The sequence below is a fragment of the Trichomonas vaginalis genome, chromosome V, assembly GCF_026262505.1.
Source record: "Trichomonas vaginalis G3 chromosome V, whole genome shotgun sequence".
In the NCBI taxonomy this organism is placed as follows: Eukaryota; Parabasalia; order Trichomonadida; family Trichomonadidae; genus Trichomonas; species Trichomonas vaginalis.
Genome location: NC_067207.1, coordinates 32183536 through 32211151, shown reverse-complemented (window position 1 = coordinate 32211151; position 27616 = coordinate 32183536). Strand labels below are relative to the sequence as shown.

The following is a 27616-nucleotide window of genomic DNA, read 5'->3' as shown; positions in this document are numbered from 1 at the left end:
TTACTGACAGAAGCAGTACTTTATCGTCGAAAACCCTCTCAAATTTTCCTTTTTACTGACAGTAGCAGTACTTTTACTGACAGTAGCAGTACTTTTACTGACAGTAGCAATGGTCGAGGTCGAACCTACCGACGAGGCAATTTACCTAATTGAAATTAACGAGCTTGTTAAAGACTTCCTCAGGCAGAATGTAAAAGGCAAGCTTGTTAACGGTTGGATAACGGGAAGGGCTGCCTTGACTCTCGAGATTTCGACTGGAATTCCAATTGAGGTACCAGAAGGCACTCCTTTCGACGACATAAAGCAAGCAAAGAAGGAAGCCATTATAAAGTTCTTTGCCAAGCGTCCTTGGATACTACTTCCAAACAGAGAGAACCCTTTCCCAAGAATGAACCAAATTCTCAAGGGTCTCCTTCACTTCTCTGGTCAGCCGTTCTACATAACCTCAGAAGGCGACATCCAACCAGTTCAGTAAACATCTCATTTTAACTCACTTTTTTATGTTTTTTGTGAAAGTGTCAAAAATAAATTGTTTTCATGAGTTTTCTACGATGTTAGAAAAAATGTTATTTTCTAATATCTTCACATTCAATACTTTTTCAGCACTTTTCCGTAGTTATATATGAAAGACAATTCGAGATAAAAGTCATAGTACAATGGAATAATATGTTGCACACCATTTGTTGTGAACCAAACTTGAAAGTCAGAGAAACTGTTACTAGGTGGTTCGTAGAATTTAGAAGCAAAGTCATAAAGGTCCTTACCAATACATAGAAAACTATTGTTGCTTGAACTGAAACTTGCATGACACATAACATTTTGAGGGTCAAACACGTTTCTATAAACCATCAAATCTGCTGGTGGAAGTATAAATTTAAATGGACCATCTGGTGGTAATGGTTCGTTCTGGTTTAGTAACCGAAGAAATTGTGCCCAAGAACGTTTGTCTACTTCCCAAAATAAAAACTCTGTATCTCTTGGAGGGTTAATTTCAATCTTTTGAAATGAAACGGTGGAGTTCATCTTGTCATATTCTAGTTTCAGATAGTATGTTCCATTTAGTAAAGAGTCGTATTTTTCTTGAAATTCCCAATAATATTTGTTCATTTGAGTTTGAAAGTCATTTAGAGTTTTCTCAAGACTTTCGTCTGAACGAACTGTAAAGATTCTCATTTCGTCAAATTTGTCTATTAGACCATCAGGACCTTCATACTGCCCATGAAAATATACTGCGAACATAAATGCGTTAGTTCTATTTGAAAACAAAACTCTTCTAAATCCTATTGCCTTTGCATCTGAAGGACTTTGAAGCCAGCGAATTGGATAGTCAAACATGTATGCTCGGGATGAAATTTCTTCATCTGAAATAGTCCTACCAGCATTTGTAAAGATATAGTCTAACGGTTTTGTATCTGCTACTTTTGTTCTTTGTTTTTTCAACCTGAAGCATTTAATATATGTAAAAATATATTGTTTTAAAATGGTATGCCATATAGCTTCTTGAATTTGTTAGAAGTATTTGAACGTATTTTCCATCTGTTATCTCTAGTGTTTACATAAGCATAGCCCGCCTTAGTAAAATATACTTGTAATTTCCTATAGTTTACGCCTGGTATAAAAGTAGAAAGAGTCTTGTTCTTCGCTATAGTAGTAAAACTCAAACGTATGCTTGCCATAGTCTGTAATTTCAATTGTTTCATCTTCTAGTTCGTCGACAAATTCGAAATACAATATCTCCAAATTTGCCTTTGTTCTTATTGTTTTCAGAAACGAGTGACCAACGTAAGTTTTTCAGTCTATTGTCGTTTCTTATATGGTTTATATGTCTACAAAAGGTAAATTGTTAGGATTCAGTATAAAATGAGTTGCAATGACAACACGTTTAAGATAGTGTTTTCCACCCATCTTCATAATAGCATATCCGTCATTTCGCTCCCATTCGCTTAAAACTCTTTTTGTCTTTTTTGTTTCTGACTTCAAATGACTCACAACAGTGAATTTCATATTTCTCATCTAACAAACAAGTTTCCAACGGTCTTCTCCAACCAAACTCAGCGTACATTTCAAATAAATAAAAATGTCACTTTTTTTTGAAAAACGTTTTTACTTCATGCAATGTTTAACTATTTCACCATCCTCTATAACACCCCAGTACTTACGCTTGGAGAGGACATGAACTTCGGAAAATACCTTATCTAGCTTAAAACAGCCCATCTTTTCACCGACTAAACCCATTTCAATGAGTTTGTTATAGCCTTCTTCGTTCGTCATGAGTTGCGTCAATGTTCTCATAGTAAACCTTGACTTTCGATTTGACTTCCGAGAAGACTCATTGTAGTTGTCAAGCGACTGCCTTTGCGAACTGAGGGTAAGACCAATATTCGACAATAGGTTTTAATGTGGTTACTAAGCCACTTTGACCTTGAGTGAATTCGTACTTCAAACAAAAGGAGAAAACCTTTCAACAAAGTTGTCGACCTTCTCATAATGTTTACTCTTCATCTCTTGAGGTTTCTTAATGGAATATCCCCATGTCGAATTCATAAAGCAATTTGAGTGTCATTGCAAGTTTGGGGTTTGAAGCTTTCCTAATATCATACAGTTGTTGTATGACTTTTCCAACTGTATAGTTCCTTCCCGGGAACTCACCATCTTCGTTTGGAATTCCAGTCGGAATATATTGGACAAACCTCATGTATGCAGCGTTAAAGGTCGACATAGTATATCTTTTCATCTGAGTCGAACTTGTGTCGCAACCAATTGGTCCAGTTTGTGGAAATTCAAGTGAGTCTCTTATCTTCTGAGAAACTTCTCCTGTTATCTCATAAACATCGTCGAAGCAACCTGTTTCATATAAAACCTTCTGACCTAACTCAGATGCTCTCCAATACAATTTGACGTCAATTGGATGTCTCAATGGAATTTGTTTATAGCATCTTGAAGTTCTTGCAACCTCATTGGAAGTTCTTCTGGTTCAGGTTGGTATCCGAACATACCAACCCCTTGTGGAACTGTGTACTTCGTTTGTACTAGAACTTTGTCTGGAACAACTTTTGGTCTTGCTAACAATGAAAAGTTTGTTTCGTCTTTTGGTACAAAAGTTTCTGTCAGCTTGTCATCTGGAATTGGTTCCAATAAAGTTAGTATACAAGTCTTGGGTACGGCGGCACTGCGTTCCACCTTACCCAATACTTGTGAATTTGACACTTTATAAAACCGCCAACCACTTCACTAACGAACTCACTAATGTAAAAAATAAACGTTCTCACTATCATTCTCACTAACGACTTCACTAATGTTCTCATAAATTTTCCTCAATATCTTCATCATCAATGTTAACCCTATTGTAGTCATACTTGAAGCCATAAACTTTCTCTAACTTCTTAACGTACAATTTACATAACTTACCTTCGTCATCGTATGGTTTAATGATATAACTATTTCTATCTTTATACACAGTCAATGAAAAGTCAACTGGTCTCGGATGTATTTGAAAGAACATGTTATGCTCAGGAAGGAAGAATAAATGTTTAAATGTATGTTTGTTATACTGTGGAATTCGAATGAGTTGCTTTTGTTCTGTCATTTACATCCAAATAAAAATTTTCAGTAAAATAAAAAATAAACTTAAAAATTAATGATATCACCACCCTCACACGTATGAAAACATAGCACAAAAATAAATTTAGGTGAAGTGGTGAGATCTCACCTCTTTTTCACCTGTTTTTTCACCCTGTTGAATTCATTGCTTTATAACTCTCTTCCTTGGTTTCTTTTTAGTTGCTTTCTTCACGTCTGTCTCCAACTTGACTGTCTTTCTTCTTCGGCCGTAATGATACCAGTTACTTCCACCAGTCAATGGGTCAAATGGTCTTTCGTAAGGGTTTCCATACATTCCATAGGGACCATACGGAAGAACTACTGGTGGAGAAGAAACATTTTCTTTAGTTCCATCGACTCTATTTAAATGCATTGTTTCACCTTTCATCTGGTCATTAAAGTCTTTTGCGTGTTTTGCAAACTCATCGTCCTTTCCTAAAGCATTTTCTGACTCAGTCGCAACCAAATTGGATGCTTTATTTATGAGCCCTATTTTATTTAATCTTAACTTCTTTGCAACCCAGCCTCCAATCTTCCCTTTATTTGCATCTAATGTCTTCGAAACCCTTCCTCCACTCATTTTATTTACTGCGTCATAAGCTCCAAGTGCTTTTGCTCCAAATGCTAATGCTTTTGTTCCCATTGCGCCTAAAGCTGCCCAAGCTACCATTTACACCATATTAAAATCATCTCTCTTCAATATTATCTCATAAAAGTTCTCGTTACTGGAGAAAGTCAATGAAACATAAGCGTTCTCACGGGCTTCGCCCTCACCGCTTTGCGGTCTATCTAACTTCTTTCTTATCATCTATACGCTTCAAAATGTCTGAACAATTGCTAACATCTTCTACAACAGTTATTTCATCATGAATGACCTTCAAGAACAAGCTCATTTAATATGCAATTAAACATCTCAATAATGAGTCCATCCTTTCCATCTTTAGGTAGCACAACATCTTTCATTGAAGAAGGTTCGACAAGTCTTATGTTAAACTTACTGACAAAGTTTGTTATACTATAATGCTTCGGCGGCGAATACATGTAGTTTGAAAGACATAATATAGATTCTTCAGCAAATTCACTTATACTGGATTTTATAACAATGTTCTCACGAGACCAAATACCACCAATTGACAATCTTGTAAGCAATCCTGCTGAACCTTCTACTGTAAACGTCGATGGTAACATTCCACGAAGGTCATCTATTGACATCGTTGAGTCACTGATTTAAATATTTTCTTAAAGCAATCGTCATTATCTAACCATGCAATAGCTTTGAAGTTTTCATTCGAATATACATCTGCTTCATTAAATGTAAAACCTGACTTCTTTGCAGAGATGACTTTAAAATCTATTGAGTTTGTTTCAAAATTATATGCTATGGTAACTTCTGAAGGTAATGGATGTCCTTGCAGTCAGTTGTTCTCTCACTACCGTTTGAAGCTTTGTTTAAAAACTTTCATGTCATCTCCTGTATCTAAGTTCACATACACAGCAACAGGAAACTATCTTGCTTCTTTGTTTCATCATTATATCTCAAAACATTAAAGTTCTTCAATAATATTGTTCTTCCTGCTGGAATACTTCGAACCTGTCTGATTTCAATAGCTTTCTCACCTCCTACATACTCTACCCAGTGTCTTGGATATTCATAAGTATACTGACTTTCTTGAATTTTGGTTGGTTTCATCATAACGTGTTCATAGTATATCTTTATACTCTTGTCGTTAGACTCGGTGCTATGTTCTGAATATTTCTGACTTGCATTTTTAATGGAGATAAAATGAAGCATTTAATACATGATGTAGATGAAGACATGAATGAAACTACAGACAAACTTAACTCTTCTCTTATTCTTCCTTTCAGCAAAGATTATGAATTCTGTTCAAATGGTGTGTATTTCTATTGTGGAAAGATGGGTTCAGGTAAGACATTTAACCTCATTCGTCATATACTCATAACAGAGCGTTTAGGAAACTACTCTTACTATGACCAAATCATTATATCAGCAACTTCAGACTCTATGGATTCAACAGCGAAAACATTTATGTCAAAAGTTCAAGCCTCTGTCGTTAAAGTTCCAGACAGTGAACTCATTGAATTTCTTCAACGTTACATTCGACGTAAGAGAAATATTATGCCATCGTAGAGTTTACAGTCAGGAATGCAAAAGACTTCTGAGGAGATGGAAAGAATTATTGACAAACACCACTTACGTCAATACTCAGGAGTTTACGATATGAAACGACTTACAAACTACATTCTATCAAAACTTTCAAAATACCCCTTCAAAAAGTATCCTTCAAACACTCTGCTCGTTTGTGACGACTTCGCTGGAAAAGGTTTAGTGTCAAAGCCTGACTCACCATTAGCTAACATCATTACTAAAGTCAGACATTACCACTTAACTGTAGCAATACTTATGCAAACATGGAGGTTTTTAGCTTTAAACATAAAACGTCTCATAACTGACTTCGTTATCTTTCAAGGTTTCTCACGCTATGATATTGAACTCATTTGGAAACAGTCAGGTATAACATTACCTTTTGAAGAAATTTGGGAAGCATATAAGTCTCTCATCTCTCCTCGTTCATACCTTGAGATTCATATCATGACTAATACCATTAAAGTCAAAAATATTCCATGGGAACGACCAACATTGTTTTAAATCTTAACCTTCAATTGACTGAAGGTAAACAAATTCCATGCATCTCTGTCGCCATTTCTGTTAATATTTTTGCTGTCATTCATATCATCCACTTCCCCATCCGTTTAGCTTTTGAGGATATGTTAGAATAGCTGTTCTTAAATGAAGGCTTTTCACCTTTGAGAGCATAAACTCTATAACTTTCTGCATACTTTATGTTTGAACCTCCTGAGCCATCATTGACATAAATTTTTATAGGCTTCCACCCTTTGTTCATATTCCTGCTTCTTCCCTTTGCTCTTTTGTTCAGTAGTTCTACATCTTTATACACAGCTCCTGTCTCAGTGAATTCAACAATATTTTCATTCGTTAGCTTTACATTCAAACCCTTGTCGAGTATATTGTTCATTTCATACATATAAAAGGTTTTTATTCTATATGAAATGAGAAGCAAATCCATCTTAGCTGGTGCCGTTAATGTTCCAATTGAACCAACATCAAATGTTGACTCACGAACGACAAACAATATTGTCATAAAGAACTATAGTTCGGAGTGTTTGAAAGAAAAAGAACCAGATCTTAAGTCGGTGAATTTAAACACAGCTTCAAACGCTAACGCTACATCAGATGTTAAGTTAGAGTATCCACCACTGGACCAAATTCTTTCAAGAGAAGCCAACGACAACCCTTACACAAATGTTCAAACAAATCCTTCAGATAACGTAGACCATTACCTTCTTCAGTTATACCAAACAATTTTACTCAAAGACGATAAGAAGCTTTTGATAAATCTTATAAGTAAGAACCAAATAATTCTAACAAAGGAGGACCTTGAAAATGTTATATCACGAATAACAGGAAAACAATGTGTCATTGACTATCTCGACCCTGAAATCGAATGCTGTGGTCAAACGCCAATATTCATGAAAATAGGTAACATCCGCATCATTGAAACACCAGGAACTACAGGAGTTGAGTTTAAGTATAAATATTCGAACGAGTATACAAAACTATCTACTTACTATAAGCTTTGTTTGAAATATGTTTTAGTAAATTAAAGCAACTTATAGTATCTATCCAAAACTTCTTCAACAGTATCGAACTCATCTTCATAATGCAAACCTAATCTTATTGACTTGGTGCAGTTTTCACTAACACAATATTTTTCTGTTCTCTTGACTGACATAACTAACTCATTTGTTTCATCAAACAGCAACAACCAAAGTTCATGACCTAATACATAACATTCATACTTTATATTTTTAGCTCTGAGTTCTCTTGTAAGCTGTTGCATTTAATATTTTCTAAAAAGTCAACTTCAACAGTCATTCGCACTGGTGCCTTCAGTTCTACAGGCTCTCCTTGAAAGTCAACAAGTCTGAATTGCATGTCTTTCAAATTATGAGGACTAATGCGAACCCATTTACCTAAATGAGTTGCTATGACAGGAACGTTTGGAATGAACATTGAATTGACTGCATAACAGAAGGATTTATATTCTACTGAACCTTTACTATTAACTCCTGAAATACCTGTGACATTAGCTATTTTTGACTCAATGTACAAACAATTACCATAACATACGTATGGAACAGATTTCATCTCAATCGTTTTGTCAACACTTTTCAAAGGAAATGTCATATGGTATGCTCCCAAAAGAAGTTGTACTCTATGACTCATTCTTGGTATCTTAAACTCCTTCGCATAACTGAACTTCAAAACTCCTGCAATAAGTTTAACATTCATTAAGTTTTCTTCGTTATCCTTGTTTATTGTAGTATTTATGAGAGCATTTAACACTCCAGCTAATGTTTCCATCTTATATTCTACATTATTGTGAAATCTTATTTCGTGCTTCTTTCCATCTATTTCAATCTCCATGAAATCTGTTTCATCTGTTATAACAAAAGTTGCGATAGTATTAAAGTCAACCATTCTGAATGCAAGTGGCTCATTCTGTAGACCTAAGTTTGTTTGTAGTTTTACTGTCCCGTATTCGTTTGGGTCTGTACTTTGCAAATAGAACAACATTTTATTCTCATTAAAATATGAGTATAGCTGCATATGCGTATGAAGCTGACAGAGCTAAACGTTTATATTTTGGTCAATACTCTCTCACACTTACTGACAAATATATTGTTATCAGTGATGGAAATACCGAGAAATACATAACATGGAAGGACTATGAAAAGTTTGACCCTATTTTAACTCCATGTACTATGCCGTTTATAAAGGACGGTGAAATTATTGAAAAAGATAATACAACAGTATATAAGTCTGTATATGAAGCGTTAGAATATATGTTGAATTATAATCCCGAAAGATTTGACCCAAGCACTACACCATGTGCAATGCCTTTTATTAAGGACGGTGAAATCGTAAGAGTTCCGGATTCAACGGTTTACACAGCTGTTCAAAACAGTTTACAAAACATTTTAGCGAATATCTTTAATTCAGAAACTACAGAAATAAAATTACCATATATAACAGATGCTAAAGAAATTAAATCAAAAACGACAACATTATTTACGTCACTTAATGATTTAATGACTTATATCATTAATATTCCTGCACCAACTACAGCATTTGATCCAAACTCGACGGTTTGCAGTGTACCTTTCATAAATGACAGTTCATTAATTACTTTAAGGGATTCGACAGTAAATGAATCATTAAAGGCGTCATTAATGAAAATCATTGATTTTAATTCATTCACGAATACATATAATTCATTCATTAATGTTTCATATGCTTCTAAAGAAGGTGAGCCAAAAACTATCAATAAAGCGGTGTATGAAATAAAAGCATCAACGACGAAATTGAATTCGTTAACTTTTGACGGTGATAGTTTCGTTAATGACATAACATCGGGGAAAACAATTTTAACGAAAGAATACTTAAAATCTCATGTTAGTGAGTTCGTTGAAATTGAAAAAGAAGGTGGAATTAAGTTCGATCCACTGAATTTCATTTTCAGCTTAGCGAATGCGGGTGTTAGTTTCGCTGAATGGACAACTATACAGAGTGAAATAAATGCAATATGGACGTTTTTGGGGTCAAAAGCGGGAATGGGTGAGCTTGTAAATGCTGCAAGAACATTAGGTGAAACAGGAAATTTTGTAGATGGTTTTAAAAGACTTGTTTCAAATGTTTTAACAAACACAAAGAAATTATTTAGATATACCATACATAACGGTCAGATTTTCGAACAGATAGCAACAAACCCTCCGGTTATGGCTGCGTTGATGATGGTTAGAGATATAAAACCACGTAACGACGGGAACGAAGAACATGAACAACAGGATACTGGTCGGGTTATTCGAGACATTAAAAACGTGTATCCTGAAGTTATTGATTTATTTAGAGGAGTTAATGATTCAATTTCAAAACATTCTATAACCCTCGATGAAGAGAATAAATTAACAGATTATATATTCGTCATTATTGCAGAATTAATGAAGAGAATAAATGAAAAAGGAATTGGTGATATCATTAATGTCAGCGATGTAATGATGAAAAGAAATTTTGACTCATTATTTACAAAACCGAAAACAGAATATAGTCTTTATGACGTAATTACCGAATTAATGAAAAAGATTAATGATAATAAGAGTTCTGGCGGAAGAGTTGAATTAGAAGTGAATGATGTTAATGAGAAATTAGCCGAAAAAGCAGACAAAAATGAGCTTTTAGCTCTGAGTGATAAAGTCAAGAACCACGTTCATTATATAACTTCAGACGAACAGATTATAACGGACTACCATGGATATTTAACACGAAGTGATGAAGTGAAGACGGAAGACCCCAATGAAAGAAGATATAAATACATTCGTGCTAAAGGTTATGACATAAGCTGTACTGTACAGTATGACACGGGTAAAGCACCAGAAGCATTTAGTTATAACGATGAAATTTATGCCTCTACTTTCTCTGTTAAAGGTGTATTAGTTGAACCAAGATTTACTTTGAGAGTTAAGTCAAAAATAACGTTTGAAGATGCTATTAAAAGTAAAGCTGACAAAGTTGAACTCGAAGCAATGAACAAAGTTTTGAAATCTCATAAACACAACATCTCCGATATAAATGAACTTCAAGCTACATTAGACAGTAAAGCCGACAAGAACCATACACATAAATCCTTCACTACTGTTAGAGCAGACGACATAATATTGAACTATACCCTTGGTTCAAGTGCACCTTTAGAGAATCCAAGTACAAGCGTAAAAGATACACTAAACTCCTTAAATAGTAAATGTATAAATATCGAAGGTCATGCCAGAAACTTTGAAGCACATGAACTACCAGCAATGTTAGATAAGAAAGCAGATAAAACTTATGTGGATGCAGAACTAACAAAGAAATTTTCGAAACCAGATACAATGACATTTACAACAGAAATTATAAATGGCGAACCAGCAACTCCATTTGAATTTGTTAGAGGTCTTCAACCAGATACTTTTGAATTTTTCTTGGATAATTCTATTGAACTAACATTACATTATAAAAGTGGAACAAATGCAACATTTCATCCGGGAGATACATTCCAAATGGTATTTAATGACATAAGTTCTGTAGAATATGTTTATAGAGTTATGAGTATATATGATTTAATATATCCTATAGGAGCTGTTTATACGTCTATGAATCCAATAAATCCAAACACTTTATTTGGTGGTAGATGGTATGAAATAGTTGACAGTTTTCCATTCTACACTAATACGCAGTCAATGAAGATGGGAGGTTCAAAGAAAATAGGTATTGAAAACCTTCCTTCACATATGCATAGGTTCAGTGGAAGAACATCTGTGGAAGGAAACCATTCACATTCAATAACAAAAAGAGGTTATATAAATCTTGCAGCGGGTTCGAATAGACAGGGAATGAACAGATATGATATCTCAGATGACCCCAAAGATGTTAGCACAGGTATTTTCTGTGGAACTGCAGGAAATCATACACATGTTGTGGCTGGTATTACAGACCCAGCAGGTAATGGAAAAGATTATATGCCTCCTTATATAACAATGCACGCTTGGATACGAGTTGGTTAAACTCTTTAACTTTACATAAATGAGCTTGAAAGAAGTATTCGAACAACATCCATGGAGGTCATTTAAGAAGTTCAATGAAGCTGCAAAGAGTTCGGGATTTACTAACAGAGCTGAAGTGAAAAGGTTCTTTAACAAAAATGTTGTACATCAAACAAAAATAAACCCTTACGACTACTTTTTACCAATTTACTCCAACACTCCTGACGCATACCAATTTGACACTCTCATTCAAAGCAGAAAAGGAGGACATAAACCATTCCTCATCTTCATTAATGTTAACACTCGTAAAGCATATGCATATCCAATGAGGAATAAAGGAACTCGTGAAGTGTTAAGAGTTTTACAAAAGTTTGTAGCAGAACATAGCCCAAGTACTTTAACATCAGACCAGGATTCAGCATACCTCAGCAATGAAATCACAGATTTTCTCATTAAGCATAACATAACTCACTACACTACTGAAGACCATAACCATAACATACTCGGCATCATAAACCGCTTCATAAGGCGCTCAGAGATTTAAACCAAGAGCGAGACTTTACCGAAGAAACAATGAAACATTTTCTCGAAGTATATAATTCCTCAACACATTCTACAACAGGACATACACCAAATTCAATGACACAACAACAAGAAGAAAAGTATATACAAAAGAAACGAAGCCAAACACAAAATATCAGAAATTCAACACAATTTACCCTCATTCCTGGTACAAAAGTTCGTGTAGTTCTTGACGACAAACCGTTGACAAAGAAACGTTTAAGGTTAAGTCGAAATTATTATATCGTAGACTCTACGCAAGGTAATGGATATCTTATAAAAGCTGCTGACGACTCCATTGCATTTTACCCTCGTCATAAATTAGTCGAAAGTAGTAATGGCAAACTTGCTGAAACCATTGACGAAGCAAAGCGAGGAGTGGTTATTGAAATACTTGGCTATAACACAAACGATGACACTTATAAAGTAAGATATGAAGGAGGCGTTGAAGATGTTATACCATCTAAGAACTTGAGAGAGTCAAAGTCAACACATCTGGGACCATTAGAGCGGGAGTACTGGAAAGACAAAAATAAGCCAGAAAGAATAATAAAATTCTTCTAAACTTTTTCATTAGATGTAAATCAGACATGAATGAGAACAGTCATGATATCATTAATGGTACCATTTATTTTTGTCATAAATTTACACCAAAAATAATGTTGAGGTGAAGAGGTGAGATCTCACCCGTTTTTTCACCTCTTTTTTCACCCTCATGAATTTTCATGAATTTCCTTAAGATAGAAAAAATAAAGTTAGTTTTATTTTTATTTATTTTTTTATTTTGTATGTAAAGATATGATTTCAACAATCGGCACAACAGCAATTCAAGCCGCGAACGGCAGGACTCTGTCCGCAACAGCACCAAACTCGTTAGTTATGAATCCTACGTCAATGTTAGTAGAAATGAAAAACTTCATTCCTTCTTCATATACTTTCGAAACAAAAATCCAGAAGATAAAGCAAGAACTGTTAACAAGTAATTTAGACTGTACCGCACAGGATGAAGAAAATGAAGAATATCTTTATGACATGCAGGACATTATTGACCATTTACCTAAACTACCTGAAATTCAGCAACAAAAACTAACCATTCCCGAATTTGACGAAATTGAAGTCAAAGCAACTGACTCAGTAGAAATAAAGAAGTTCATACGAAAGGTAAACTATGAGTTTCTAGGATATCATTGCAACCATAAAGTTATGGACAAAGATTGCGACATGGTTTATAAAAATATTTCTGACCTTTACAAATCCGAAGAATTTAAGACATACGACAACTTTGTTTCATTAATTGCAGAATGTGTATGGCAGATAAGAGATAAAGATAGAAGAGGTAAGGTATGGAATGAACAGATAAAACCAATTGCTTCAGATTTAAAGAAAACCATTGACGCCTTAGTTGTTCTAGCTGGTTTTATTTCAATGTATAACGCAAAAACGATGCCGCAATGTTCAAAACGTAAAGCAGCAATAAGAAAATATAACTACTCAGTCAAAGAGATAGAAAGAATGCGAAACGACTATGCAGACTTAAAGAAAGAAGCAGAAAAGCCAGCAGAAGATAAAATGGATATGTTGACATTTCTTAATAAAAACTATTCAACAGCAGAAGATTTCCTTCTGTCTGACGTCAAGAAGAAATATAAAGAGACTTTCGGCATGATTAAAACATTCGATGTACTAAAAGAAGAAATAGAAGCTACGAAACTGTTTAGGATTTCAAATATACATCGTACAATTCATGTAAAACGCTTGTGAAAAAACAGGTGAGAAAACGGGTGAGATCTCACCTCTTCACCTAAACATTATTTTTGCTGAAAAATGACCAAATTTCATGAATTTTCATAAAAGATAAAAATAAAGTTAGTTTTATTTTTATTTATTTTTTTATCTTGTATGTAAAGACAGTAATGACAAACATTGAGTTTGAAACAGTTAGAAAGATAGACAATGACACCAAAGTGGTTAGAATAGGTGATTTAAACGTAAGATACTCAAAGAAATACAACAAATATTCTTTGTCAGACATTATAACACCTTCTGGAAAGAAAACAAAGGACTGGGTTAGAATTGCTTCTACTCAGAAAATTTTGACAAGAAATCCTGAGCTCATGATATCAGTAGCATTTCATGGAACAAGAGCATATCTTATAGACAAAAGTCTTATACCAATAGTTTTGTTATGGATTGACCCAGTTGTTGGATATAACTTCATAACATATGGTTCATTCGACTCAGAACGTTGCAGTGAAGGCTTACTTTACATCGTTCAGAAACCGAAGGACTTCAATACAAAGAGATATAAGATAGGAAGAACATATAATATAACTCAAAGATATGACAGTACAGTCAATAGAGTCAAGGTTGTGTTCGTTAATGATATGAGAGCTGCAGAAACAGAACTACTTGAAAAGTTTGAGAAAAGGTATGGTGCTCCCATGAAAGGTAAAGAAACGTTTGAAGTAGATGAGATAGATAAAGCTATAAAATTATTTGACGAAGTTGCTGAAAAATACATGTAAAGCGTTTATTTTTGGTCTTTTGTGAAAGTCAGAAAATAAAGTTAGTTTTTTTATAAAATATTTTTTTATTTTGTATGTAAAGACAGTAATGTCAACATCAGAGAACACAACAACTGCTATCGTTCATGAAGCCATAAATGAAGAATATGAATACATACAATATAACAAACAACTTCGCCTCATTCGTTCGGTCAAAGATGACATGTACCAAATGCAAAGTATAATGAATGCTCTTCGTTCTACAAAGCAAGCATATCATTGGTTTGAAAACCAACAGACAAAAGAACTTTTAGAAGAATTTCCTCATATGATTGCTTCCCTCGGAAAACCGAGAGAAGAGATTCCATTCGAAAATCGCAAGAATTTGGCACCTGGTTTGAAAGGATATTATGTTCATAGACTTTTAGTAAATGCTGTAGCAATGTGGGCTTCACCTCGTTATGCTTGTTATATTTTCATGATGTTAGATGAACTATATAAAGCAGAACGTGGAGAGATGGAAAAGAAACTTCAAGCAAAAGATGAAGTCATTGAATCCAAAGACAAAAGCATACAGAAAAGAATACCGCGTTCAGTACCAAAAGGAAAGGAAAAGAGTTATAAGTATATGATATATACTGAAGAGTTGGAGAAAGAAGAAGATAAAGATATGGTTATGTTGCATTTAGTCAGAAGAAACAACAAGAGCTTTTATGACCTTGCTAAGATTTACAAATCTGACAGAAACTGGTTCTATCGTGAAAACTTACCGATTTCAATGACACCGAATGAGCAAATAAAGGAAATTGTCAAAAGTACTCTTCCTCAAACACACTATGACATCAAAGGTTGCACAATACTTACATTCAAAGAAGACTTACCGCTACTGAAAGAAAAAATAACAGAATATTTCGATAACTTCAAAGAGGAAGAATGAACAAAAATATATTTTTGCTTAAATGACGTCAGGGTCAATTTCTTCAACCATTTCACTTTCTTCGTCAATGTCAATAGAAGCTTCTTCAACCTTTGGTAAGAATTTCTGTATAACATCTTTGTTCGTTATTGTCTTCAGAGATGAAGGATAATATTTCACAGATGTTTCACCCTTCTTATATTCTTTCTGTTCGGAAAGATTTAAAGCAATACTGAAGAAGTCAATGTTAGAGTTCTTTATGACAGTATAATGAGTATCTTTGACATTCACGAAGAAACTCTTTTGTTTCAAAACTACTGCTAACTCTTGTGAAGTATAACGTTTGCGGTCAATGACGATAGCTAATGGTCTGACATACTGACCAAACTTAGATTCTTTCACAAACTTCTTGTTAAAGATAACATTAACATTTAAAGCATTATTGAACTCATTCTTGATGGCAGTAGCGAGAGCATTGTATGAAAAGAACTTGCAATCTTGCATGTGTTTCATTAAAATAAAAATATTAAATTATTTTGAAAAATAACTTTAAAAAATCTAATCTAATTTTTTCAAAAAAATATTTTTTTATTTCCTACTAAAGATGTATCGGAAGTTGTCCAAGTTAGAACACTCGGAAATAAAACAACTTCTTACAGAAGCTAATATAGATGTTGCAAAGCATTACGCAACAAACAAAAAAGCACTCGCTGACATCCTCAATGACTATAATGGTGCAATAAGTTATGATAGAATTCATGAGTTCATAAAGCCGCAACGCGGCGAGGACGAAGTCCATGCAAGAGAATTTCCTTTAAATGACATTGTTATTGACTTATATCATAGACGTTCAATACCTCATGAAGTAAGGCGTGAGATGTTTGACATAACAAATGCGAACGTTGGTCATACTCGTAAAGCTCTTTCTCATGATGTTCGTCAAGAGATGTTTGAACTTACGAACTCAAACGTTGGTGAAACACGAAAGAGAGACGACACACTGAAACAACAGAGAAGAGAGATGTTTAAAAATGCTATAGAACAAGTTCGCAAAGCTAACGATGTCATTCGTTCCATTGACGACAAACCAAAAGAAGGTGAGAGATGGTTAAAGAAAGATGAAGAGAATAGGAAGAGAAATGTGAAGTCAGGCAATAGACTCATTGACTTTAACATCGAAGCTTTAGATGAACCAAACAGAGACTACTTACACAAACATTTCGGTAAGGTTTTCATGAGACTCTTAGAGAAGATTAAAATAAACTCCCAACAAAGATGGATGGTATGTTATAAACTTGGTGGAAAGTATGAATGTTCTACGTTAAACCTCAATAATATTGGAACATTACTACATCAGCTCTTGAAGGAGAACTTTATATCAGAGATAGAAGCAAATGCTGCAGGTATTGTTGAAATGCACTATGACTTCTTCTTGACAAACATAAAGAATCTTACTGAAATAAAGATGTATGATTTAACTGAATATGAAGGCTTAACGATGTCAGATGTAAAGAAAGGCAAACCAAAAAAGAGACCATATAGAGATGAAAGCACACTGACAAATGACCAGAAAGCCACTTTGGAAGCTCTTAAGCAAACAGGAAACCCAGCACTTATAGAAAGCTTTTGGAAAGATAATGGTGAAAAGAAGTTTTATAAGAAGAGAAGCGGTCAGTTCTGGAAGTATCTTTGCACGTTACCTATAAATCTTGAACGCTACCAAATCTTCAATGAACTGAACAAAAGAACTGCAGCACTTATGACAGAAGACAATTGTTTCGTTTATGCTTGCATTCAAGCTGGAGTAGATGAAGAAACTATTGACCACATGAGAGAAGTCATTCGTGTTAGAGACTTTCCTCAAAGTAAAGTACAAGAAATTTCTGACGCAACAAGTATAGCATTTAATGTTACCATTGGTTATTTCAATGACTCAAGACATAATGAAATAAAGAGATATATACCAAAAGAATGTGAAACTGTTCGAACTATTGACTTACTTCTTGTTGAAGACCACTACATGCTAAACGAAAGATTACCAATGACAACATATTTCATTCGCAACTATATAGAAATCTTGAAGGAGTGTGGTGGAATGAACATTGAGAAACAGATGAAAATATATACAATGAGAGATGGTAAATACATTGTTCGCATGGATAGAACTACACCGCTATGGGATGTTATGAAAACATTGTGGGAGTGCAAATATTTCGAACCTATTTCTTATGGAGAACTTTTCACATATACTACTGACTTATATAAACAGAACCTTGCACCATTTAAAGATTTGACATATGCTCCAAAGTATTGTGTACAACTGAAGAAGAAAGCAGAGTCAAAAGAAGTAAATAAAAATAAGTGCAAGTTCATTCCTGAGCACGTTTTCTTTGCTGACTTTGAGTGCAGTACCGATGGCTTTCATAAAGCTTTTAACATCTGTTTTGACAGTGAAGATGGTTCAGTGAGTGAAAGCATATGGGGTCAAAACTGTGCAACAGAATTTTTGGAGCGACTTCCTGACAAGAGTTTAGTATATTTCCATAACCTCAGCTATGATATAAACTTCATCTTAAGACACATGACAGAAGTGAAAGGAACTCCCATCATTAAAGGTTCACGAACAATGCAAATAACTGGTTTATATAAAGGAAGGGCAATTATTATAAAAGACTCTTACAGTGTTATAAATAAGAAGCTTAAACTATTTCCTGCTATGTTTAACTTACAAACAGGACCGAAAGAAGTATTTCCATATAACTACTACAGCAGTGTTTTGTTAGCAAATGACAACAGAACTGGTGTCATTTCTGAAGCGTGTAAGTTTGTAAAAGATATTGAAACGTTCATGAAAAACATAGATTCCATCAAAGGTTGCAGAATAGATGAAAACCACTTCGACTTAGAAAAATATAGCTCATTTTATTGCAAACAAGATGTAAGAATTTTAAGAGAAGGTTTTGTTAAGTTCCGCAATGACATATTGAAAGAGTTTGATTTAAACGTTTATGACTACGTTAGTATTTGTTCAATTGCTAACAAATTATTTGAGAACAGAGTATACTTCCCGAATGGAAATCTTTATGACCTCTCAAATAAACCAAGAGAATTTATTTCGAGATGCATTCAAGGTGGAAGATGTATGCTGTCAGATAACATTAAACAAAAGAGCGAAAAGAAACTCATTGCTGACTTCGACGCTGTTTCATTATATCCATCAGCTATAGCAAGACTCTATACTTTAGAAGGTATACCGAAAGTATTGAAGAAAGAAATGTTAAGCACAGAGTATCTCATGAGACATTTATTCGATGACGACCAAAAGGAACCCATTGGTGAAAAGTTTATGTCTGGCTTCTTTGTTCTCATTAAGATAACAGAGATTGGAATACATAGACACTTTCCTTTAATAGTTTGTGACCCTGAACTAAATCCAGAACTTAACGTTCCCAGAAGTTCAAACACTTGCTGTTTAATGTATGTTGACCATATAACATTACAAGACCTCATAAAATATCAAGGTGTCAAATGTGAAGTGTTGCAAGGATACTATTACGATGGAAACAGAGATATTAGAATAAGAGATGAAGTAAAGAAGTTGTTTGAGTTAAGGTTAAAGTATAAGAAAGAAGGAAATCCTTTGCAAGAAAATATAAAGCTCATTCTGAACAGTATTTATGGCAAAACTATTCTATCTCCTATTGAGTCAAAAATAACCATAGTAGATGACAAAGATGCTATAAGATATGCTATAAGAAATTACAACCATATAGTGAAGTTCGAAGGTTTGGATGGTTCAGATAAAACTATTTTCAAGCTAACGAAAAGCATTTGCAGACACTTTAACTTCTGTCCACTTGGTGTTAACATTCTATCTATGTCGAAGAGAATAATGTGTGAAGTATTCTGTACTGCTGAAGACTTAGGAATGGACATCTTTTATAGCGATACCGACAGTATGCATCTCTACAATGAAGATATCCCTCGTTTAGCTGAAGAGTTTGAGAAACGTTATGGAAGAGTTCTCATTGGTAAAAACCTTGGTCAATTTCATAGCGACTTTGCAGAAATCACAAAAGATAAACAAAGTTTAGCATACAAATCAATATTTTGTGGAAAGAAGACTTACATAGACTTACTCACTAACGATTTAAATGAAGTTGCATTTCACTGCAGAATGAAAGGCGTGAAGCAAGATGTTATTGCTTTAACCGCTAATGAAATGTTTCCTGACTCTGTTCAGTGTTTCTATGATGAAGATAAAGGTTTAATGGTTCCGCAAGGAAAATTTGACAAAGACTCTGAGTTCAGTGTTATGAAGTTATATAAAGCACTTTATGACGGTCAAGAGATTGGATTTGACTTATGTAAGTCTTCTAGTCCTTGCTTTGCTGAAAAGTTTAACTTCTCAATAACGACTAAAACAAACTTTATTCGTAAGTTGAAGTTCTGAGGTCATTTATTTTTGTCAGCAATGAGGTCATGAATGAGGTCAGCAATGAGGTCATGAATGAGGTCATGAATGAGGTCAGCAATGAGGTCATGAATGAGGTCATTTATTTTTGTCAGCAATGAGGTCATTCGTGATAAAAATAAAGCTAGCGTAGATTTTACAATACTGCTATGGTAGAGTTTAAGAGTTGTGCTTCAATGTAGAGACAGTCCTTATGGTCTGGAGGCAAGAACACTGGACATTTATGGTCGTGAGTGGAGAACATGTCTATCCAAAACTCACGATTGAAGCCAGTTAATTTATAGTATTTAGGATTTGGTAATGGCGAATTTCTTGTATGACCAATGAACTCATTTTCAACTCCCTTACTTAAGTTTGAATATAATATAGCTTGCTTTCTATCCCAAATGCCAGGTGTTACAATCTTTGAAAATTCATTTTTCCTCGGAAGCATTGCATCATAATTGAAAACATTCTTGAAATCATCACTTGGTTCAGATATTTGAAATCTTATACGTAATGGATTTTCTTTCTCTTTAGCGACTTCATTGAATGGTGAGAATACAACAAACTGACAGTCATGTGTTCCATCTTCATTTTCATTAAATTCATAATGAAAGTCTATAAGTTGTGGCTGACTACCTTCTTCTTTCAGTTGTGCAAGAAACTCACGTAAAGGCTGTAAAGTTTGTACTTCAATGTTGAACTTTTTCTCGAACATCTCATTAAATGAAATCATACATTGTTGTAATGTTGTATCGTCTTTAAAGTATTTGTATATGTGAATGTTTTGGGCGCTTAAAGACTGTTCGTCATTTTCTATCTCGACTTGAAGTATAAAGTCAACCTTTCTGAAAGCACGTGTTATATACATAGATGTTATGCCAATGTACTTCTCTTCATTTATGTTCACAATCCAGTCTGTTGGAAACTTAAACGTTACTCTGTTCCCCTTTATTTTGACGTCAGGGTTTTCACTACTGAACGCAACAGTTAAAGGTATTTGTCTATACATTTAATTCGGATAAAAATAAACCATTTACTCTTTCTTTGCTTCAGCTTCTTTAGCTTTTTGTTCTTCCTTTGCTTTTGCTTCTTCTCTAGCTTTCTTTGCCAGCAAACGTGGGTTCTTTTGTCTTCCAGCAGCTAATGCAGCAAGTTGTTTTTCACTAAGTTTTCTCTTTGGTCTCTCTGGCTTTTGTTCTTGTTTTTGTTCCTTCAGTTCGGATAAAATTTGCTCGCGAATTTCTTTCTTCAATGCTTCAACATCTATGACCCCTTGGGTCTTGTCCGTAGGGCTTGTCTGAGTCATTTGACTGCAGATAAAAAACAAAATTAAAACTTTAACCGATGTAAAATGAGCTTGTCAAAATCAGAACGAGAGTCTATTATATTAAATGACGCCAGAGGAATACAACATCCTTTCTATTACGTAAGTCAGAGTAAAGATGGTAAAATATATGTAAGAAAAAGAAAGGTTCCATTAGCGGATGCAGAAAGCGACAACATTAAGGTGCATGGCAAGGGTGAAGTCCACGAAGCCCATATAAAACCTTCTGTTCAAACTGAAAAGTCAATAGAACAAGAAGAAAAGAAGCCAGATGTACTTTCAATAACGAACCAAGAGCTTATTGCAAAGTTCGTGAATTTCATTGAAAAACAAACCGAGTCAAAGAACCCTGACCCGCCAGTGAAAGAAGTTGAGACAAAAGAGAATGTACAGTTCATTGAAAATGTCAAGAAACAACTTCCACCACGAATGCCAAGAAGAAGAGTGAGAATAATGAAGTAAATAGATATTTTTATCTGAAGTAAATACATGCAGAACGAACAGCTAAACGAATTTACTCCAGCAGAGCATATTCATCAGATTCGCTCATATTTCGATATCATAGACAATGCAGTTCAAATTGGTGACACTAATAGAAAATATTCTGACGCAAAGATTCCATCACAACCTGGAACTGCTAAAGATAACACATGGGTAACATTCAATCTCTCACCTCCTGGTGAAAATATGTTGGACCTTTACAATACATTCATTACGTATAAGATGGAAGGTCAATTTATTGTAGATAAAGAAATTGGTTCAGGTTCCAATAAAACAAACCCACCAGGATTTTGGATTGGTTTCGATGACGCTTTCTATGCAGTTGCTGGATATCAAATCCTTGCAAATGGTCGTATCGTATATTCTCAAGACAACGCAAGAGAAGAAGCATATATAACTTCAAACTCACAAACTACCGAACAAATAAAGAAAGTAGATGTTTTCTCAAAGACTCGACATGAAGATGTATGGAGTCATTCGGGAACATGCAGAACAGGACAAATTGTTAGTGGTCCAATTACAGCAGGAAAATCATTTGATTTTAAGCTTCGTTTAAGAATTCCTGTTAGAAGATTCCTTCCATTAGAAGCTATTCGATTTATTCCAGCTTTTGCAGGAAACATTCAGCTTAAAGTAAAGTTCAGTAGCGACGCCTTACAATGCACATCTATATCTGTAAATGATATCGTTGCTTTCAATCTAACTCTTAAAGTTGCATTTGCTTCAGATTCAAATCCACCGACAAATAAATTTGTTCCATGGAATGAACCATTCACTATGATAACGAAGGCAGTAGAAGCTAGTGGAACAGTTACTATTACAACTGTAACCCAGCAACTATTTCGAACAAAGATGGATTTTAATGAATGTTTCATTCATCCAAAGTCATTCTCTTTAGACCCTAACATTTATACAGAACTTGTAGAACATTATACAAACGAGGCTTTATGTTTTCCTGTTAAAGTTATGGATTGGATTCCTATGGACGGTTCATTCTCAAAGAATACAGATAGTTCAAGTGCAACATTTACAGCAGCTTATACGCCTATTAATGTTAAAAGTATTTGGGCACTATTTAGAAAGAAAGACAACTATTATGTTAATTTTGAGAACCCTAAGTTTAAATATCTTCAGCTTTCCATGGGAGCTTATGGAAATATGCCTGCAGAACCTGAAAAATCATATGGACCTGTATTTTATGAAATGGTTGCGAACGCCTGCAATACAAACAATGATATGATAGGATTTAATGAAGATGTTATGAGGTCATTGGTGGATGATGGTAGTGTGGAACATAAATGGGATAGCTATGACAACACACATTTCTTATGTGGTTTTCCAACAGAAGTGGACTTTTGCTTCCAGCAAGGTCAAACATCTACTGCTCCAATAACATACAAATTGTCTGTTAAAGGACCTATTGAACTAGCAACTGAAAATGTACCAAAGCCACTTATTGGATTTATGAGGGATTGTTGCTTTGCCATTCAGGTGCGTGCTAATGGAATCCCAATAATAAGATTAGATGACTATAACTTAGCTGCGGACGACAGTGAGGAATAAAGGATGAACGTTTATTTTAAAGCTTATAAATGAGTTCTTCATCAAGCTCTCGTGAACCTTCACCATCTATGAAACAAACTTTACCAAACGATTATGGAGCACCTATTGAATATTTCTTACGAGCTGCACAATGGCAAAGAGCAGTCTCACCAAGGTTAGGTGTTCCACCAGCTCCTGTCAAAAATAGCATTTGGTCAAGTCCTTATATAAGATATGGTCTCCCACTAGGTTTGCTAGCTACAGCAGGAGCAGTTATGATGTTGAAAAGAAATAAAGCAAATGTTGTAAATAATACTGAAGTAGCTGAAGTTAAACAAACTCCAACACCTTTGCCAAAACCAACGCCTTCACAAGCAAAACCTTCAATGACTCCTGAACCTATGGAAGTACAAACTCCTGTTCAAAAGTCAACTCCTAAACCGACTCCAACATTTAAACCAGAACCTACTCCTCAAATAAATCGTAAAACTCCTGCGTTTCCTTACTGAAAAAATAACGTTATTTTTATTTAATATTAAAATTTTTATTTGATTGAAATGACAAATAAAGTCACTGAAGCAATGAAACAAAAGTTTTTGGTAGAATACATTAAATCAGGAACTATTCCAGAAGGTTTTTACATTCATACTATGAAGGATGGTAGAGTTCAGTTTAGAAAGATAAAGCAACCATTAGATAAAGAAGGAATTTTGAGAAAGATTAAACTTCATGAGGACAACATTGCTAAACTTAAGAAGAAGTTAGAAGAGTTGGAGAAAGGAAGAGAGTTATAAAGCAATGAATTCAACAGGGTGAAAAAACAGGTGAAAAAAGAGGTGAGATCTCACCACTTCACCTAAATTTATTTTTGCGCTATGTTTTCATACGTGTGAGGGTGGTGATATCATTAATTTTTAAGTTTATTTTTTATTTTACTGAAAATTTTTATTTGGATGTAAATGACAGAACAAAAGCAACTCATTCGAATTCCACAGTATAACAAACATACATTTAAACATTTATTCTTCCTTCCTGAGCATAACATGTTCTTTCAAATACATCCGAGACCAGTTGACTTTTCATTGACTGTGTATAAAGATAGAAATAGTTATATCATTAAACCATACGATGACGAAGGTAAGTTATGTAAATTGTACGTTAAGAAGTTAGAGAAAGTTTATGGCTTCAAGTATGACTACAATAGGGTTAACATTGATGATGAAGATATTGAGGAAAATTTATGAGAACATTAGTGAAGTCGTTAGTGAGAATGATAGTGAGAACGTTTATTTTTTACATTAGTGAGTTCGTTAGTGAAGTGGTTGGCGGTTTTATAAAGTGTCAAATTCACAAGTATTGGGTAAGGTGGAACGCAGTGCCGCCGTACCCAAGACTTGTATACTAACTAATAAACCTTTCTCGAAAAGAATGTTTACAGCTCTGACAATGTTGCACTTACTTTTACCAAAGAATGGGTTTGTAAGACTTTCGTTCAACATGAAGTGGTTGTGGACAATTACAATCTTCAACCATGGTAAGTCTTTGTCAACAACATAGTCGTCATGTGAAGAACCTTTAGCTGTAGGTATGTTGACTCGGATATTGACATTTGCCAACGGTGCAATTTTTGCCAATTGACCTCTGAGAATGTACCTTGTCTTCACACATGACTCAAGATACTTCATCTTCTCATCTGTAACAAGACCAGAGTTCCTGAGACATGTAAGAATGCAAGGTTCGTTGACAATTGTTTCAATTGAATTGTAAATTCCATACCTTGTCAAGTCAATGTCAGACTTATTTATGAACGGGAAGTATCCAGCATGTTGTCTGACTGCTTGAGGGTTGGGTTGGTACCATTCGAACTTGACACTTGCAATTCCTTCAATTGCATTCAAAATGTCTGAGTCGGAGTCAACCATTTGTACTCTCTTTGTAGTCTTGAAAGCGTCAAGAAGTTTTGCGGCTGTTTGTTCATTGCCATGTGCATAGTAAATGTGACCATCCAAATCTGTTATGGTCAATCTGAGATTGTGTCCTTTCTTATTTCCGTCTTGAATTGCAGCAAGTACTCCCATGAAGCCTTTTTTGTTCTTTCCTTCGTCAAAGTTTACTGTAAAGGTTCGACCAGATGTAATTTGACTTCTAACTTCACGATACTTTTCATATGCATATCTTGTTCTTTCCATGGGAGCATGTGCGTCTTCACCTTTTCCTTTTTTCCTTCTCAAAGGATGCAATTGTTCGTCATGTTTCCAGTAGAATCTGGCAAAGCCGTCGTGTCCTTCAACTTGAGGTTCACTAACATCGAAAGGCATGTCCATAAGACGTTCTTCTTCTAACCTCTCTAGTCTGTTTGGATAATTGGCACGTGCTGTTTCCAAATCTAATTCGTAGGTAAGACCTGTCAATTTGTCATAGACTTTTATTGGCTTTCCCTTCCTATATTTAAACTTCTTCGAAACTCTCCAACCATATCTTTGTAACTCTGCTTTTATTCTAGCAGACTTTCTGTCCATTCTATATGGGGGCATTTTTATAAAAATAAAAAAATATTTTTTTCTTTACTTTACATAACCGCCTGCTGCCATAAGTCTTTGACGCCAACCCATACCAGCTAATGAAGGTTGACTTGGTTTAGTTTGGAAACTAAACTTTGGTTTTGGTTTATCTTCAGTTTTTGGTTTTTCTTCTTCTATCGGTTTTTCGTCACTTTTCGGTTTCTCTGACTTTACTTCACTTGCAGGAACAGTTGTGTCGTCAACATCTTCATAAATATCATATGCCATTTGTTTTTGTTTTCCTTTCAACTTTTTGTGTTTGTTGTAAAGTTTAGAATATTTCGACTCTAAGTCAATGAGATGTTCTATAATGAACTGTTGGTCAGTGAAGTAAACTTTTCCATATGTTGTCTCGAAAGCTCCTTCAGACTTCAATATTTTATTTGTGAGAGTCTGTTTCTTTTTTGAGATACTAGCCGTTCCATTTCTATGAAAAGTGACTTTGTAGTTAGGATTTGAGTTACCAGATCTGGCACTTTCTATTATTGAATTTTTCTCTTCATCTGTAAGTTCTTTGACAGGTTTTGACAATGGTTCTGAACTTTTTGTTTGTGGTGTCAAATCTACCGTTTCAACTTCTTCGGTCATTTCATCTCAGTAAAAAATTTTAATTTGGTTTGTTTTCAACTGGTTGTTTAGGTTTTTTAAGTCGGTCTAAAACTTCCTGAGGTATAGGAAGAACTTTACAAACACGTGGTGTAAAAGGTGGTCTTCCATGACTTATTCTGTTTAAAGCTGCATTGTTCATTTCATCTCAATAAAAAACTTTATATTCTCCACGTTTGAGGCGGTTGAGGTTGGTTATTGTTTACCCACTGTTGTGCATGGTTATATCCTCTGTTAAAGAATCTTTCACCTTGGTCCATATAGTGTCCTGCTTGGTTATAGTAGTCATTTGCTTTGTTATAATAGTTTCCTGCTTGTCTTCCTACATTGTCCATCCATCCTTGAACTTTTCCTCTTGTTTCAGGATTTGGAATAAGATTTGTTGCATCTCGTGCTACATCCCAACCTTTCTGTACAGTTTGTATAATAGGCTGAGCTTTGTCTTTCAGTATACCTAATGTACTCAAAATCTTCCTTCCAATTTCAAATGCACCTCTGGCTATTGTTCCCACTGCGGGTAAAAATCTAGATGCGACTCCTGCTAATGCGCCAAATAAACCCATTTCTTATAGGGTAAAAAATGACGAATCCGAACAAGGACCCCTATGTTTCTAAAGCGACAAAGAAAGCACTCATGATAAAAATCTTTAGTTCAACACCAAATGCTTGGTTTATGGATATCTTGGAAAACATTCCGAGAGTTAGAACAGATGGACCTACATACTGGTTAATATTTGTTGGTCAAAACACAAGATACTGTGAAGCCATACCATTATGGTCCAAAAATATTTTAGATGTGAAAACTGCTTTGACAATATTCGTTGACAAATACCATCCAACAAAACTGACATCTGACTGTGAAAGTTCTTTCAAATCAGATGATATTAAAAACTATCTGCGTTCAAAAAATGTAAACCAATATTTCATTGTCGACCAAAACCATTCTGCTCTTGGTGTCATTGACGGATGTATAAAAATGTTAAGAGACTTAAACCAACCACAAGGTGGTGAAGCAAATGAAATGTCATATGACGACAAGTATAGACACTTCTCCATGGCAAAGATGAGACAAGTTTTAAATATTTACAATAACCGTAAACAAAAAGGGTTGGGAAACCACTCCCCGAAGAAATGAAAAACAACCCTGACTTAGAGAAAGACTATATATTTAATAATTTAGTCAAAAGAGACAAACAAGAAAGAATGCCGGGCTTCAAACTTCAGAAAGGTGACAAAGTAAAAATAGAAATACCTAAACGCGACCCATATGAAAATACTATTGACTATGACAACAATGGGAACCCGACAGGTACTCACATTCGTGTTCGTAAAAATAGAAGAAAGTATACAAGAGAATATTATGAA

At 34.7% G+C, this 27616-nt stretch overlaps 23 protein-coding genes and 2 pseudogenes across 25 annotated transcripts, besides 2 other annotated features; 15 read left to right on the top strand and 10 right to left on the bottom strand.

Moving 5' to 3' along the window:
• Positions 1 to 27616: part of a mobile genetic element that runs on past both edges of the window.
• On the bottom strand, positions 589 to 1239 carry TVAGG3_0442230 (uncharacterized protein; the record flags this gene model as incomplete). The annotated part of the gene is made up of 1 exon (XM_051234260.1): positions 589 to 1239. The coding sequence occupies one exon, from the start codon at positions 1237 to 1239 to the stop codon at positions 589 to 591; it is 651 nt and encodes a 216-aa protein (XP_051103990.1).
• Positions 2104 to 3126, bottom strand: TVAGG3_0442220 (annotated as a pseudogene). Its single transcript has one exon. A coding segment is annotated over exon 1 (1023 nt).
• Positions 3208 to 24422: a mobile genetic element.
• On the bottom strand, positions 3743 to 4270 carry TVAGG3_0442210 (protein of unknown function, DUF4107 family; the record flags this gene model as incomplete). The annotated part of the gene is made up of 1 exon (XM_051234259.1): positions 3743 to 4270. One exon carries the CDS (start codon positions 4268 to 4270, stop codon positions 3743 to 3745), a length of 528 nt encoding a protein of 175 aa, XP_051103989.1.
• TVAGG3_0442200 (uncharacterized protein) lies at positions 6691 to 7305 on the top strand (the record flags this gene model as incomplete). The annotated part of the gene is made up of 1 exon (XM_051234258.1): positions 6691 to 7305. The coding sequence occupies one exon, from the start codon at positions 6691 to 6693 to the stop codon at positions 7303 to 7305; it is 615 nt and encodes a 204-aa protein (XP_051103988.1).
• On the bottom strand, positions 7519 to 8065 carry TVAGG3_0442190 (uncharacterized protein; the record flags this gene model as incomplete). Its single annotated transcript, XM_051234257.1, has 1 exon — positions 7519 to 8065. A coding segment is annotated over one exon (547 nt), but the record flags the coding sequence as incomplete, so codon positions are not given.
• Positions 8296 to 8878, top strand: TVAGG3_0442180 (organellar and viral DNA polymerase type B; the record flags this gene model as incomplete). Its single annotated transcript, XM_051234256.1, has 1 exon — positions 8296 to 8878. A coding segment is annotated over one exon (583 nt), but the record flags the coding sequence as incomplete, so codon positions are not given.
• TVAGG3_0442170 (keratin-associated protein family) lies at positions 9835 to 10797 on the top strand (the record flags this gene model as incomplete). Its single annotated transcript, XM_051234255.1, has 1 exon — positions 9835 to 10797. A coding segment is annotated over one exon (963 nt), but the record flags the coding sequence as incomplete, so codon positions are not given.
• Positions 10981 to 11298, top strand: TVAGG3_0442160 (ATP binding; the record flags this gene model as incomplete). Its single annotated transcript, XM_051234254.1, has 1 exon — positions 10981 to 11298. The coding sequence occupies one exon, from the start codon at positions 10981 to 10983 to the stop codon at positions 11296 to 11298; it is 318 nt and encodes a 105-aa protein (XP_051103984.1).
• TVAGG3_0442150 lies at positions 11318 to 11939 on the top strand (annotated as a pseudogene). Its single transcript has one exon. A coding segment is annotated over exon 1 (622 nt).
• On the top strand, positions 12733 to 13599 carry TVAGG3_0442140 (organellar and viral DNA polymerase type B; the record flags this gene model as incomplete). The annotated part of the gene is made up of 1 exon (XM_051234253.1): positions 12733 to 13599. The coding sequence occupies one exon, from the start codon at positions 12733 to 12735 to the stop codon at positions 13597 to 13599; it is 867 nt and encodes a 288-aa protein (XP_051103983.1).
• Positions 13752 to 14363, top strand: TVAGG3_0442130 (organellar and viral DNA polymerase type B; the record flags this gene model as incomplete). Its single annotated transcript, XM_051234252.1, has 1 exon — positions 13752 to 14363. The coding sequence occupies one exon, from the start codon at positions 13752 to 13754 to the stop codon at positions 14361 to 14363; it is 612 nt and encodes a 203-aa protein (XP_051103982.1).
• Positions 14452 to 14737, top strand: TVAGG3_0442120 (KilA, N-terminal/APSES-type HTH, DNA-binding family; the record flags this gene model as incomplete). The annotated part of the gene is made up of 1 exon (XM_051234251.1): positions 14452 to 14737. A coding segment is annotated over one exon (286 nt), but the record flags the coding sequence as incomplete, so codon positions are not given.
• Positions 15298 to 15771, bottom strand: TVAGG3_0442110 (uncharacterized protein; the record flags this gene model as incomplete). Its single annotated transcript, XM_051234250.1, has 1 exon — positions 15298 to 15771. The coding sequence occupies one exon, from the start codon at positions 15769 to 15771 to the stop codon at positions 15298 to 15300; it is 474 nt and encodes a 157-aa protein (XP_051103980.1).
• Positions 16538 to 17396, top strand: TVAGG3_0442100 (organellar and viral DNA polymerase type B; the record flags this gene model as incomplete). Its single annotated transcript, XM_051234249.1, has 1 exon — positions 16538 to 17396. A coding segment is annotated over one exon (859 nt), but the record flags the coding sequence as incomplete, so codon positions are not given.
• On the top strand, positions 17975 to 19152 carry TVAGG3_0442090 (organellar and viral DNA polymerase type B; the record flags this gene model as incomplete). Its single annotated transcript, XM_051234248.1, has 1 exon — positions 17975 to 19152. A coding segment is annotated over one exon (1178 nt), but the record flags the coding sequence as incomplete, so codon positions are not given.
• Positions 19187 to 19711, top strand: TVAGG3_0442080 (organellar and viral DNA polymerase type B; the record flags this gene model as incomplete). Its single annotated transcript, XM_051234247.1, has 1 exon — positions 19187 to 19711. One exon carries the CDS (start codon positions 19187 to 19189, stop codon positions 19709 to 19711), a length of 525 nt encoding a protein of 174 aa, XP_051103977.1.
• TVAGG3_0442070 (uncharacterized protein) lies at positions 19878 to 20726 on the bottom strand (the record flags this gene model as incomplete). The annotated part of the gene is made up of 1 exon (XM_051234246.1): positions 19878 to 20726. A coding segment is annotated over one exon (849 nt), but the record flags the coding sequence as incomplete, so codon positions are not given.
• Positions 20751 to 21023, bottom strand: TVAGG3_0442060 (uncharacterized protein; the record flags this gene model as incomplete). The annotated part of the gene is made up of 1 exon (XM_051234245.1): positions 20751 to 21023. One exon carries the CDS (start codon positions 21021 to 21023, stop codon positions 20751 to 20753), a length of 273 nt encoding a protein of 90 aa, XP_051103975.1.
• On the top strand, positions 21069 to 21503 carry TVAGG3_0442050 (uncharacterized protein; the record flags this gene model as incomplete). The annotated part of the gene is made up of 1 exon (XM_051234244.1): positions 21069 to 21503. The coding sequence occupies one exon, from the start codon at positions 21069 to 21071 to the stop codon at positions 21501 to 21503; it is 435 nt and encodes a 144-aa protein (XP_051103974.1).
• TVAGG3_0442040 (uncharacterized protein) lies at positions 22746 to 23105 on the top strand (the record flags this gene model as incomplete). The annotated part of the gene is made up of 1 exon (XM_051234243.1): positions 22746 to 23105. One exon carries the CDS (start codon positions 22746 to 22748, stop codon positions 23103 to 23105), a length of 360 nt encoding a protein of 119 aa, XP_051103973.1.
• Positions 23135 to 23593, top strand: TVAGG3_0442030 (repellent protein 1 family; the record flags this gene model as incomplete). The annotated part of the gene is made up of 1 exon (XM_051234242.1): positions 23135 to 23593. One exon carries the CDS (start codon positions 23135 to 23137, stop codon positions 23591 to 23593), a length of 459 nt encoding a protein of 152 aa, XP_051103972.1.
• On the top strand, positions 23642 to 23878 carry TVAGG3_0442020 (uncharacterized protein; the record flags this gene model as incomplete). The annotated part of the gene is made up of 1 exon (XM_051234241.1): positions 23642 to 23878. The coding sequence occupies one exon, from the start codon at positions 23642 to 23644 to the stop codon at positions 23876 to 23878; it is 237 nt and encodes a 78-aa protein (XP_051103971.1).
• Positions 24751 to 25603, bottom strand: TVAGG3_0442000 (uncharacterized protein; the record flags this gene model as incomplete). The annotated part of the gene is made up of 1 exon (XM_051234240.1): positions 24751 to 25603. A coding segment is annotated over one exon (853 nt), but the record flags the coding sequence as incomplete, so codon positions are not given.
• TVAGG3_0441990 (phage tail repeat-like family) lies at positions 25649 to 26233 on the bottom strand (the record flags this gene model as incomplete). Its single annotated transcript, XM_051234239.1, has 1 exon — positions 25649 to 26233. One exon carries the CDS (start codon positions 26231 to 26233, stop codon positions 25649 to 25651), a length of 585 nt encoding a protein of 194 aa, XP_051103969.1.
• TVAGG3_0441980 (uncharacterized protein) lies at positions 26413 to 26814 on the bottom strand (the record flags this gene model as incomplete). Its single annotated transcript, XM_051234238.1, has 1 exon — positions 26413 to 26814. One exon carries the CDS (start codon positions 26812 to 26814, stop codon positions 26413 to 26415), a length of 402 nt encoding a protein of 133 aa, XP_051103968.1.